This window comes from Hakea prostrata, chromosome 5, assembly GCF_041222555.1.
Source record: "Hakea prostrata isolate BN-2017 chromosome 5, UWA_Hpros_2, whole genome shotgun sequence".
Taxonomy (NCBI): domain Eukaryota; kingdom Viridiplantae; phylum Streptophyta; class Magnoliopsida; order Proteales; family Proteaceae; genus Hakea; species Hakea prostrata.
In genome coordinates, this window is record NC_142604.1 from 4,186,793 (window position 1) to 4,198,961 (window position 12,169).

Consider the following 12,169-nt stretch of genomic DNA (forward strand, 5'->3'; position numbering starts at 1 on the left):
CATTTTTGTTTGAATGGTTGAGCTCCAAAAGTAATTTTTGGCTGACATTTTCTCCAAAAAAAAAAAAGGCAATCACCTTGGGCAATGAAAGAATGGGCCATCATTTCCATGCCAACATATCCTTTGACAATGCCCTGATATACCTCCTCAACAATATTGTTTGTTGACAATGGTCCCAACAGTTCCACAAAATCACAAGCTTCTGTACCATGCAGCTCTGCTTGGACCATTACATAAAACTTTCTAGCATTCAAGTATTCAACCTTGAAACAATCATGAATATCATATTTAATCCCATTTCAGGATGTCCAATGAAACTATGGAAATAAATCTTATGATTCATGTATGAGGTCATCGCCTGATATTGCTATGTTCTCTAAGATCAACAAGTTGGTACATAGCCAGGGAATATTGATGCTGGATGTATGCCTATAGCTGACAAGGATACGTATGCAATTGGACACTAACATGACAAGAATGGAATTCAATGAATGTGTTTGGATTCGCTTAAGACAACTGGTACAAATTGCAGGCATGAACAATTAGGAAGTACAAAGGCAAACAAAATGAAGTACCAACTAAACTACATTCATCTCAGAATATTTTAACGTCATCAGGGTCGCCTCATGTATGGCACATATACCTGTTTTCTTGTTTAGTGCTACAGAGAGACTGTGAACCAAACTGTAGAAGTACAGGCTCAAAGACTTTGTTTCAAGTATAACAACAGTGAGCACATTGTACAAGGGAAATTTATAACCTAATATTACAAAACAAAAAGATGTAGTAACAGAGTTAACCAATGAGAAAGTTAAAAGCCACTGAGAAATATGTGCATGACTTCAACAACAGAACAAAAGAACAAATATGTGGATTAAGCAGAAAGGACTGGAGGATAGAACTATTTTTTACCAAAACAATAGTTACAATATCATTTCCTACTAATTTAACTCTTTAGAATTCTTAAAAGAAAAGAAATTAGATATTTCCATGCATTCAAGAACAACCGGATCAAACAAGAAGCATACTACATTACCCTATAAAGAGCATTCCGTAACGCAATCAATATAGTATACCAATCCATGACTAATATAGATTCATACGAAGAGTTAAAACAGTAAACCCGAAGGTACCAGGAACCACGAGTACATACACGAGTACATAGGCATTTGAACATAAGAAGAGTTAAACAGTAAACCCCAAGGTAACCAGAAACCCTAAAACGAAAATCAAAACTCAAATTCAACTATCAGTTTGGACAGATGAGATATCCTCACTGGCGGGAGGAGTGACAGGAGAATCGGCGGGAACAGAAGTCGGCGAGGAATTGTCAGCAGAGGCACTCCTGGCTTTCACGGTTTCAAGTATCCTCTTGCTGATCTCCCTGGAGTAGAGTTGCAACACATCGACGCCGTCGTCTCCTGCTGTGGTGGAAGCGGCAGCGGCGGCGGCGACGGAGAAGGCTTCCTCTTCGATTTTGTTTGCGGCTGAGGAAGCTTCGTCTTCTGGCATCGAACCATAGCGCTTGGAGAGAATGGAATTTGTCGATAGGGTTTCGAGAAGGCGTTTGATGACGGCTTCCCTTGTGTGCTGCATCGGAGGCCAAAGGCTAAATGTGAGGTTCGTTCTCTCCAGTTTCACGCTGGTATTCTGTAGTTCTTGTTGATGGGTTCCTTCGGCTTCCGCCATGAAAGTCGCGGACTCGGTTTGTTCAACTTCCATAATTTCGCTGCTCTCCTCCTCTTTGTCACTCGCAGAATTGCAGAAACAGATGATCTGACCAAAAACCATTATTTATTAAACGATTTATTTTTATTTTTGGTATTTTATTTTAATTTCTTTCCTTTTAGTTTTACTCACACAGGACATGGATTCACGTCTTTTACAATTACCAATCCAGTAATTTCTTGCAATTGACCATTAGGATTGTGGCACATGGCTTTAAATATCTAAAGATCAACACTAGAATCCATAATAAGACAAGAAAATTGATGTTTCTAACCATTTCTCCCCTATTTTCTCTCCATTACTCACGCCATGAGTAAAGATTTCCAATGTTACTCTCTTTTTTTCCTTAATTCTTCAACTCATCCATGGACCCTTTTCCCTCCCGGCATGATTATCCATCGTGAAGAAATGAGAAGAAAATTTTGAAATTTGTGTTGTTGTAAATCAAAATTTTGTATCTCTTTTCGAAAATGGACTTATATCAATATATTTTGATAGACAATCCAAATAATCCATTTTTGAAAATATGTAGTCAAAGCTGATGGGTTTAGTCGGAATTAGAATTTATATATATATCAATAATGTGGTATATTTATTGAGAGATTTTAAATTGGGTGAGAATTCTTATAATGTTGTACTTAACGATTGGTTGTGAAATTCCTTCTGTTCTTCTTTTACATAATGAAAAAACTATTTTTTTCGCCCATGAATATAGTATACCGAATTGGTGTATAAATATGTTAAATCTTTGTTTGTTTCTATTTAGATTTGCTATTTCTTGGTGTTTGTTTTAACAATTTGAGAGAAATTGTGGAGGTTTACCAAAGACAGCTTTAATTAGATTGATCGTTGTCATACCCAAAAATAAAATTGTGATCATTGGATAATTATTGTCACGCATTACAATCCTCTACAATTAGCAATCCTGCAATGTTATTTAGAGAAACCGTTTAGGGAGTAGTTGTATTTATGTTGGTCAAGACTCAAGCACAAACATGGTGAAGAAAGCATGAATGTGCTTTCACCTTCGTCTCTTTCTGTCAGTACCAATCTCCCTTTTACAGCATATGGGAAACCTGGAATTTCCAGAAATTTCAATAAATTAAGACTCCACTGGAAAAAACCAAACCAAAGCTAAGCTCACACACTCACTCGACTAAGACTGTCTGACAGATTTACCTTCATAAATATCATGTGGATGCATAATTTTCTTTGTATAACCCTCTGATTCTTGCTTCAAATGAAAGCAGACTCAAGTTCTGACAATTTGAATACAACTATCCTCCTAATTTTGCTTCAAAGATGCTCAACCCAAAGTCAGGTGAACCGCAAGAACACAAGATGAGTCTGCTTTCAACTCAAAAACAGCCATGGACACCCATCCTTGGATCCACCTGTGTCAATGGGACTTTTTAAGACCCTGTAGCCACTGACTATGACCTACACACCATGGACATCTGTCCTTGAGTCTGCGGATCATTAATTTAAGGCATATGACTGATGAAGCCCGATCTGCACTCTCTCTCTCATCTGAGTTCTATCTTACCTGATTCCAGTGACATTGAAAAGAAGATTCAAAGGGATACATTTCATTTTAAGGCATCTTCAACCCAAGTTCAATGCACACTTTCCAGTTTGATGTCTCCGCTAGACTTCACATGCTCCCCCCACCCAATGGTTGTGGATAATCCAAGGAACAGGCTTACTGTTGTTACCTGGGGTTTAGGCTCACCTTTATTGCTGACTAATCGGTTGTAACCCCCCCCCCCCTCTTTCTCTGTGTACGTTCTTCCCTCTTCTTCCCGTCAGGGGTTTTGGTAATGATATTCTTTACTCATCCCCCCCCCCCCCCCCCCCCCCCCAAAAAAAAAAAATGAACACTTTCCAAAATGCTGCTTGAACATTACTGATGTGCAACACGTTTTGCCTAAGATTATGCCATAGCTAACCACTGCATAATCAGTTGAACTTCATCCAAATTTTCCTGGAAATAAAAATCACATGTCTTCATTTATTCTCTGTTGAGCTCATCCAAATTCCAACTGCTTGGTGGCCCAAAAAATAAATACTTGAAGCTACTGCTACATTACCTCCGCACCTGCAAGGCTGCCTCCCACAAGTGCAGCTACACATTCATTAAATCATTACTAATTTTGTATTACACGTCCTAGAGTCTTTTGCAATATCTTATAACACCAAGCATTACATTGGCCACCTTGACATACTGTATCAGCCAGAATGCAAGCTCAACTGCACATAGACAATATTTGCAACCAATGGTCCAGCACAATTCCTAGATGACTTCAATGGCCTTTCACAACCACATCATTAACCTTCCAGTGATGCAAGTATGCCACCACCATAGCTAACTGTCATATATGTAGCATAAAACTGAAATCAGAAAGATGTTCAGGATGGTGAAATCACAAAAACCAGTCAGTGAGTATCATCGAATTACTGAACCCTAAGGAGGATAAAAAGGAAAGCTGAATAGCAGAATCCACAGCACCCAATAAGAAACAGAAGAACAAAAAGGGAAAGTCTATGAGCATATAACAGCCAACTCAAAACCCCAAGATCCATGGAAGTTGGTAAATTATCAAAGTCATATTATCCCCTTCAGGACAAAGGTAAAACTTGCTTTCAAGTATGACTCACAAAATGAAGAAATTATTCTCAGAATCTGGATGTAGAAGCTAATTCAAACCACAGGAAGTAGTGGATCCCTCTTTCTATAAAAGAATTGAGGGTTCATACTTCTGCGGATAAGTTGTGGTGCCCCCTTACAAAATGGAAACATCCTACAGTTCCTGCCAACAGAATACTGGAATATTGAAAGATCTAGTATATGAGCAACAAGGAATAAGGGCATGAGAAAACAAACACCAGGCATATGCATTATGCATAGAATAGGTGGCTACGGAGGGAGCAGTAGGAGGAAACAGAGGTGTATGGCAGAATTGTAAAGTAACAAAATAAAATGATGTGCCTTGTAGATAAACCACATAAGAGTGGGAGTCTAAGGTATTTATGTAGCCAAAAAGAATATTTAGGTTCTTGACACACAAGAAACTTACATGGAAAAAACTGAGGCCCTTGAATGGTGGAGGACATACCCTGGAGGGGTAAAGCTTTTCTCAGATAATAGAATTTCACTCTAACAGCTCTTGAATAGAAAAAGGAGGTTTCAATAGCAAGGTCATAGCCTTCCATAATGTATTATCCACCAGTAACACAGACAATTTATGCTTTTCAGTAATTTACTCATGCATTCAAATGTCTCTGGAAATTACAACAATTGCACTCCAATAAAGTGATGAGAATCTGAGGAGATTCCCACTTTGATTAATCATCAAAGGAAAATAACATTGATCATGGAACAAAATTCCAGAATACATAATGCAGCCCACAGGATCCCATTCATATGTTACAAGCATGTTCTAGATCAGATTCTTTTTGTTTCTGATAAATTGGCACACAAGTAAGATCTACTGACACTTCTTGCCAAATAATAACTAGAAATTTGTTTCTCCCAAGTACCGTAATCTATAGTTACATAAGATTAAAAGAATGGAAACCGGAGTGGTTGAGTTTGCGAAGAAGATAGTCAAAAATATTCACTGAAGACAATGAACCAATTTTGCATCCTCCATGTTCTCTTATAGTATAGAAACATCAATATTTTGGAGAAATAAATCCACGAACAGAACAGGAACGGAAGAATTACATTCTGTCGCAATAATTTGGGGATCTACTAAAATTACAAATTTTCAAGGAAAAGAATAATATGCTTTTCTTCAAGATTTAACCTAAAAGAACACTATTTCCTCTCAATGAACTCAAAAGTGTGTTTTCTTCAAGACTCTACCAGAAAGAAAGAAAAAAAAGTAAGACAGTACCACCACATGCTACCATTTCCCTTATAAGATTCCCAAGAACACTGTCAGTGAACCTGAAATCGTAATCCAGGCCCTGAAAGTTGAATGGATCGAACCTTGTTGAATTGAAGAGTAAAGTTTGACTGTAAAGAAGAAGAAGAACCTCCAAAAGTGCAGATCTAGCGTTTAGATACAATGCAGAAATGACAGTTTTAAGATCCAGATTCAATATTAGGGTTGCAGGTGGCAGGGTTGAGGGATGTTGCTTGAGATGTGAGGTGCTCGCAGGTGTGGGGATTCTCAGGACTCGTGTTTCCTTGTATCATTTTATACTATGTATTCAAAATGTGGATTCCATCCTGAAACTACCACTAGCTACCCATGTGGTCTCACTTGAATCAATGAATATGTACTAAAATGTAGAATTCATGGACCCAATGGAATCAGGCTGATTCTATTATTTTTTCAGAACCAAACAAACAAAAAAATTCAGAATCATGATTCTATGGACACTGTTTCCCTGAAATCACGGAACCAAACGCGACCTCAAAGTACAGCTGAAACTACCATATACAATAAATGGTCTTACCATCCACCCATATAAAAGGTTCAAATTTCTCCTCAATAATCATGAACAGACTCCTTAACAGACAAACTGAAATCACCATGCGTAGTAATTGCCCTTAAAAAGAATTCGCAAACCACAGACAACAATCCATAAAAGGTTCAAACTTTCCATATATCAGTCCATACTATACCAAACTGAGTCAACAAATATGTCACAACTACAACTACATTAGCAAACTATTCTAGTAACTGCAATAAACAGATGATATTTCGGTAAGAAAGCCAACATAAAACACGAGTTCAACGAACATTTTCGTATGGCATACTTATTTGGGAATACACACAAACACGTGGTGGGAAAAAGTTACTGATTGCAGCAAATTTCCTTCAGCTTATCAGCAGCCGCTGCGTCCACGGAATACTGCACATTCAGGTGAGACAACAGAGGAGGGTTAAGTGGATTCAACATTGCGCACATACCCAGATGAGTTAGAGTCATGATCAAACAGAGAGTAAAGGGGAGAGGACCTTGGAGAGAACCCAAACAGCATGGACGTAGGTCCTGTTGAAGATCTCGTCGATGGCATTGGCGTCAGAAGGATCTGCATCCCTGTAGTTGACGAAATTCTCCCTGGTATACTTGGAGTAGTAGGGCCTGGTGTCCTTGGGCAACCGCCGCACCAGCCTCAATAGCTCCCCATACGCCCGGAGTCCTTTCTCCATGCTTTATATTGAACTCTCCTCGCAGAAAATTGAGAATGCCCAACCTTTCAATCACCGATAGGAACTGGTGAGAGAGGAAGGTTGCAGTGGATGCGATTTGCCGACTTGAGAGGCAGGCTTGAAGTTTTGGAGAACAAGACAATAGACACCCTGCAATGCATTTCGATGGAGAATTCTTCTTAGGAATCCGATTCCAGTTAGGGTCGATCAGAAAACGAACTCACTCGCCTGTTGGATCAATTTGGCACCGACCCGGGTTTGTCTCCGGTTTCTCCCCGGTTCACATACTAACCGTATATAGATTTTACACTTCGGACACCCGTGCTTGGGCAGACTAATAAAGAATTGGAGCATGCACGTTTGAAATTGCTTCAGTCATGCCATTTATTTTTATTTTATTTTTATTTTTTTGGTAAATTAAAGAGGGGATGCAGTAGCCGCAACCTAGCACCCCCCGCTACACAATGTTCAGACTTTTTATCGAGTGCGACCTATGCAAGCATTAGCTCTGTGCACTACCAACTAGCACAAGCACTAACCTCATCAGCAGAGCCCCACCAGAGGCCTAATATAGTCCATAGAAGCCGATAGCACTCATGCCAGGCCAAAGAGCATACAATTATCTAATTCAAGAAATAGAGGAGTAAGGGAATTCAAACTTGGGGACATGAGGTTTACCGAACCACTTGAGACTTGAGAGTGAGTTTGGGACCACTAGACCATTTAATTGGAGCATTACCGTTACCCCATTATCTCTTTTTTTTTTGTCCAAAACTACATATAGTAGAATTAAGTTAAGCGAAGGGGGCTTGGGTTTTTATTTCACTTGTAACAAGTAACAACCAACCACAGCCAACTAACGGTTGCTAACCTTTCCATCCATGAGTTCGACTTCAGTGTTGTATTGCAGTGCAATTAATGCACAACACTGTGCTACGAACGGCTCGACCGTCAAATTCTCAAAAGTGTGAAAACAAAATTTTCGAAAATGGACGGTTGAGATCGAAATCTCGGTCAAGATCTCGATCTCAACCGTTTATTGTAGGTATTGCGCATTAATTGTGTAGCACCCAAGCAATTTCCTTCCATCCACACGTCACCCATCGGGTGACCAGACTAACGGCACGGCGAGAATCTAAATATAAGATGTAGGCCCACTATAAGAAGCACATTAATGTGTGTAGCCCTAAGAGTGGAAAGAGTCAAACTCAGTACCTATTACTTATCCATGGCCTTACCAACTGCCCTTTGGCAGGGACCATATGGAGATGTGGCCAAACTTCGAACCAGAAATATGGTCTCCACTGAGACTCTATTAATGGGAAACATGTCATTCGAAGGGGGCTGAGAAAAAAATAGAAGGTTGATTATGATACCATTTAATACCATCGGATTTTAAAGAAGAAAATCTTTCTTCCATGGGTTTAAATGCTCCAAGACTCTTCTAGTGTTGTAACTTAGAGAAGTGTAAACAAGTGATAATAACATCTTCTGACTCTTAAATGAAATTCAAATGTTGCTCACAGGCAGAGCAAATCAATCAACATTAAAGCCCAGGGCATGCAGTTACCAAACATCCCGTGACATTAATGTCTCATTAGTGAGGGACGTGTTATGTTACAGCACCGTAAATGTGCACTTCTTGCAGATACGGTCCTGTGTATCAAAACCTTCCAACGTTCATTCATGGTTCAACCTTATCCTAACTTGGCAGCAAAATGGTAACCAAAGAGAAAAATCAAAGACGAGGCCAGTATAAGAGCCACCAATGTAATTTATCAGTTGGCACTCTCATAAGTGGCTAAGGCTGAAGCCAAGTTGGCAATCCATCTATCACTCGTTTCTCTCATAAATATTGAAACAAACACTTGATAGGCTTACTTTCAAGTTTCAAGTTTCTCAACCAATCCAGTGTCCAAAATCCGGAGAAACTGAAAACCAACCTATCAATTATCCAGGGATGGATCTGTGGTCATGGATATGCGAATTCCCCAACTCGGATGAATGGGCCGAGTCAGATTCCCCACTTGTCTTCCACCTCGCGACTGAAGAAGATGACAAACACAACATCCAGAAATCGATTCTCCTCAAAGCAGAACGTACTTCAGGTTCCAACACAGAAGCTCTTGTGACCTTGTCAGTTTGCCTCGAGGGATTTTACTACCCTTCTCATAACCCAAACAAAACCCTATGGGTATCAGACCCTTGCCCACTCTCCGCAGACAAGCTCTTCCTTCCGCTTCTCCTGCAACTCCTCCAAGAAATCATAGCACGCGCACCAATCGAATACGATACCACCTGCCCTCGTTCCCAGTTGCAGAAGCTCAAACCAGAGCCGATTTCTTGGATAATCGACTCTCACTCGCCCGAGTCATTCTCCACTTTCTTCAACCTTGTTTTCCTTTGCCGTCTCTTCTGGCTCTGCGTATGTGATGCTCCTGCAGAAGCTGGCTCTCTCTATATGGAATCCTTGCTGGGTCCGAACCTTACTGCTCTATCTACCTGCAAGCATGTATTGAGAAAGTTCTTAACTTTGATCGGAGTTGATGCAGAGCTATGTTTCATGCGCACCCTTGGGTACATGTTAGCCAAGTGGATGATCTTAAGAGGAGAAGCAGCAGGAGTAGGAATATCGCAGTCACCAGAAAACGATAACCTGAGCCTTGGCTTCTCCTACGCCACCGAATCTCAGGGGTTCTGGTCATTGAAGGGTTACGTTCCGGTATTATCCATGACCCGCATGGGTAGTCCGGAGCACGAACCGAGTCCGCATCCCGCGCTAGTAGGGAAGGACTTCGTGCTAACATACGCTTTGGCGCACCAGCAGCTAGAGGCAGTAATCCAGCTGGAGTACATGGTGGAGTTCCACGAGGGCTTCCTTCAGGTGACCGCACGTGTCGACAACCTGCGCTTCCACGTGGCGAAGCTGGGTTTCGGCGCGAAGGATAACGGTAAATACGACGAGGAGAAGCATTTTCCGTCGAGGATAAGAGTATGGATTGGACCGGAAATCGGGGCCACCTATGTGGCTGGGATGAGTCTGGGCCGGTCCACGGATAACCCGGAGACTGAAGTAGAGACGCAGAGGGTCGTGAAGGGCAATCTCGGAAGATCAAAATCGTCGCCTCCGCAGAGACTACTGAAAGCCACGGCGAAAACGTCGACAAGGAAGAAGATGAAGAACTGGAGATGGGAGCAAGACGCAGAGGGAAATGCAGCAGTGTTCGATGTGGTTCTGTGCGATAACATGAGCGGAGACGAAGTGGTGGCGTGGAAGCTTGGAGGGGTTGGTGAGGATTTGAAGACGAAGAACAGTAGTTTCATGAAGAGATACTCTGGAGCGAGTAGAGCATTCAACAAGACAGGAAGCGTCGTGTTTGCAAGAGATGCGTATGGTGAAGAGGTTGTATGGAGGCTGAGCAAGGATATGGAAGGTAGCGTGCTCAAATGGAGGATTGGTGCGAAGGTTTGGCTGAGCTATTGGCCCTGCAACGTTCAGAGTTCTCATTTTGAGACGAGGTGTGTAGATTGGTGTGATGAGGTTGATTTGCCCTTAATTCCGCCAGGAAAATAATCCTATTATCTAAGACCTAGAAAGAATAGACCTTTTCTATATTTTTGCTCTGTAATCAGAAATCCGTGTAAGATCGATCTTAGAAGAAATCTTCTTCTCTCCAATTAAGTTGCATTTGGTTGGATGGTTAGGCTCTATTGAAGGGCTTGTAAGATCAATCTCAGAAAAAATCTGTATCAACCCAGAAAAAGAAAATCACCAAAATGGCTTCAAGACGAATTGCAAGTTTCAAGGAATGTAAAGTAAGAGCTTAACACACTTGCCAAATCTTCAGAGTGAATAAAGCTCAAAACTGGAAAGGGAAAAAGGAAAAAAGAAATTAAAGTATCACAAGCATATGAAAAAGGTAAACGGAAATCGAGTAAAGGTAAGAGTAGAAGAACCTAAAGCGAGAAAAAAGGAGCACGAAGGAGAGAGGACGAGGACAAAACGTCAAAAACACGATTTTTTCAGCAACCCAGAAAAAGAAACAAATGTTTTGCTATAAACTATTAAGGCATGATACCTTCATTTCCAAACACAATAATGGTTAAACGGATAACAATTAAAAAAACAGAGGCAATAACCCTGAACCCACCAATATTATGAAACATGGATTCCAATTTACGAGGTAAAAGCACTTCTTCATCATCATCGATGTTACCATAAGAGTTGATACAGAAATACACAAATTAAGGAAACAGTATGCTATTGAGCTATCACTTAATCCTAAATCACTAGTATCTTGTCCCTATTCACATGCCATGGATCTTACCCAGATTAGATAACCCATCTACCATTACAGACAAAGTGGCAAGAGGAGAAGCAGCAACAGGAGAAACGACTTCAACGATTGTGAAGAGGGTCTGATGTGTTCGGAACTCTCCTTTTGCTGGAGAAAAAATCATCAAATGAGAGAAGAACCCGCAGCTTCTGGCGGCTGTAATGTTGATTCTTACTCCCTTGGACACCCAGAGAATCGTCTTGGTACACAAATCTCGCCGCTTCGTTCTTCTCTGCTATGACCAAAAGCGAGAAGAAAGCCAGAACCAGTAGCTTCTGCAACAAACCCCCCTGCAGAGGTGACAAAATGTGCATGGTGCTTCTCTCAATTTCAATCAAAGGGGAAGAAGGTGACACAAACCCAATAAGGGAACTGACCAGAGAACACAAGAGAAGAGTGACTGAGTACTGAATCTCACTGATAATTGAGAAAGAAAACGAGTAAGAGAAAAAAGACACTTGGAAGAAAACACTTTAGGAGATTGGGCCATGTTAGAGAAAAGGATAAGCAGGTGCTAATGAGTACAAACTGCAAACAGGGTACACGTTTTACGAGAGACACTTAATTTTCTTCCCTTCCCTTTAAAATTTCTTCCTTTCACGGAGCAATCTTTAATCTTTTTCATCTTTTCCAGTTTCTCTTTTTCTAGCTTTCAGTCCTGAAACATGGATTATTCCTATTTACATTTCTCGATTCTTGTGCTCATTTTTGTCTATCAATTTGTCGTCGGTCAATTATCTCACTGTGATAGAGACCTTCGAGCGGACCCAAAGCCTAAAATCTCTTCTGAGGGTTCTGAAATTCCACAAATAAGAAAAGGGTGGCATGTGAAAGACTGATGACCAAGCTTAGCTTCAGTGGCCACTAGTTTGTCTTCCCTGCTGCTTGCCTTTTGGGCAACTCCTGATCGTAAAAGTCAGATGTAACATGTAAGGC

The 12,169-nt window shown here is 40.7% G+C and overlaps 3 protein-coding genes across 4 annotated transcripts; 1 reads left to right on the forward strand and 2 right to left on the reverse strand.

Moving 5' to 3' along the window:
* Window positions 1-1,054: 1,054 nt before the first annotated feature.
* Window positions 1,055-1,775, reverse strand: LOC149014509 (MFP1 attachment factor 1-like). Its single transcript, XM_089157051.1, has one exon. It carries the CDS (start codon window positions 1,720-1,722, stop codon window positions 1,243-1,245), a length of 480 nt encoding a protein of 159 aa, XP_089013177.1. The 5' UTR covers window positions 1,723-1,775; the 3' UTR covers window positions 1,055-1,242.
* Window positions 1,776-3,649: 1,874 nt separating this feature from the next.
* Window positions 3,650-7,062, reverse strand: LOC149014510 (complex 1 protein, LYR family protein). 2 transcript variants are annotated; one of them, XM_089157476.1, is made up of 3 exons: window positions 6,702-7,062; window positions 6,500-6,594; window positions 3,650-4,097 (listed from the first exon to the last, which is right to left on the reverse strand). In XM_089157476.1, the coding sequence occupies exons 1-2, from the start codon at window positions 6,894-6,896 to the stop codon at window positions 6,538-6,540; spliced, it is 252 nt and encodes an 83-aa protein (XP_089013602.1). In that variant the 5' UTR covers window positions 6,897-7,062; the 3' UTR covers window positions 3,650-4,097; window positions 6,500-6,537. The 2 variants fall into 2 exon arrangements, with proteins under 2 accessions (XP_089013602.1, XP_089013601.1); XM_089157475.1 differs by lacking the exon at window positions 3,650-4,097 and having other exon boundaries at window positions 4,106-6,594.
* A 1,619-nt stretch (window positions 7,063-8,681) lies between these two features.
* Window positions 8,682-10,689, forward strand: LOC149014511 (uncharacterized). The gene has a single exon (XM_089157262.1). It carries the CDS (start codon window positions 8,857-8,859, stop codon window positions 10,468-10,470), a length of 1,614 nt encoding a protein of 537 aa, XP_089013388.1. The 5' UTR covers window positions 8,682-8,856; the 3' UTR covers window positions 10,471-10,689.
* Window positions 10,690-12,169: the final 1,480 nt, after the last annotated feature.

Bases quoted from the DNA above. Each gene is read 5' to 3' on its own strand.
- LOC149014510 (XM_089157476.1), bottom strand. From the start codon at position 6,896: ATGGAGAAAGGACTCCGGGCGTATGGGGAGCTATTGAGGCTGGTGCGG. The intron at 6,595-6,701 runs GTCCTCTCCCCT...CTGAATGTGCAG, and splicing joins CTGTTTGGGTTCTCTCCAAG to TATTCCGTGGACGCAGCGGC.
- LOC149014509 (XM_089157051.1), bottom strand. From the start codon at position 1,722: ATGGAAGTTGAACAAACCGAGTCCGCGACTTTCATGGCGGAAGCCGAA.
- LOC149014511 (XM_089157262.1), top strand. From the start codon at position 8,857: ATGGATCTGTGGTCATGGATATGCGAATTCCCCAACTCGGATGAATGG.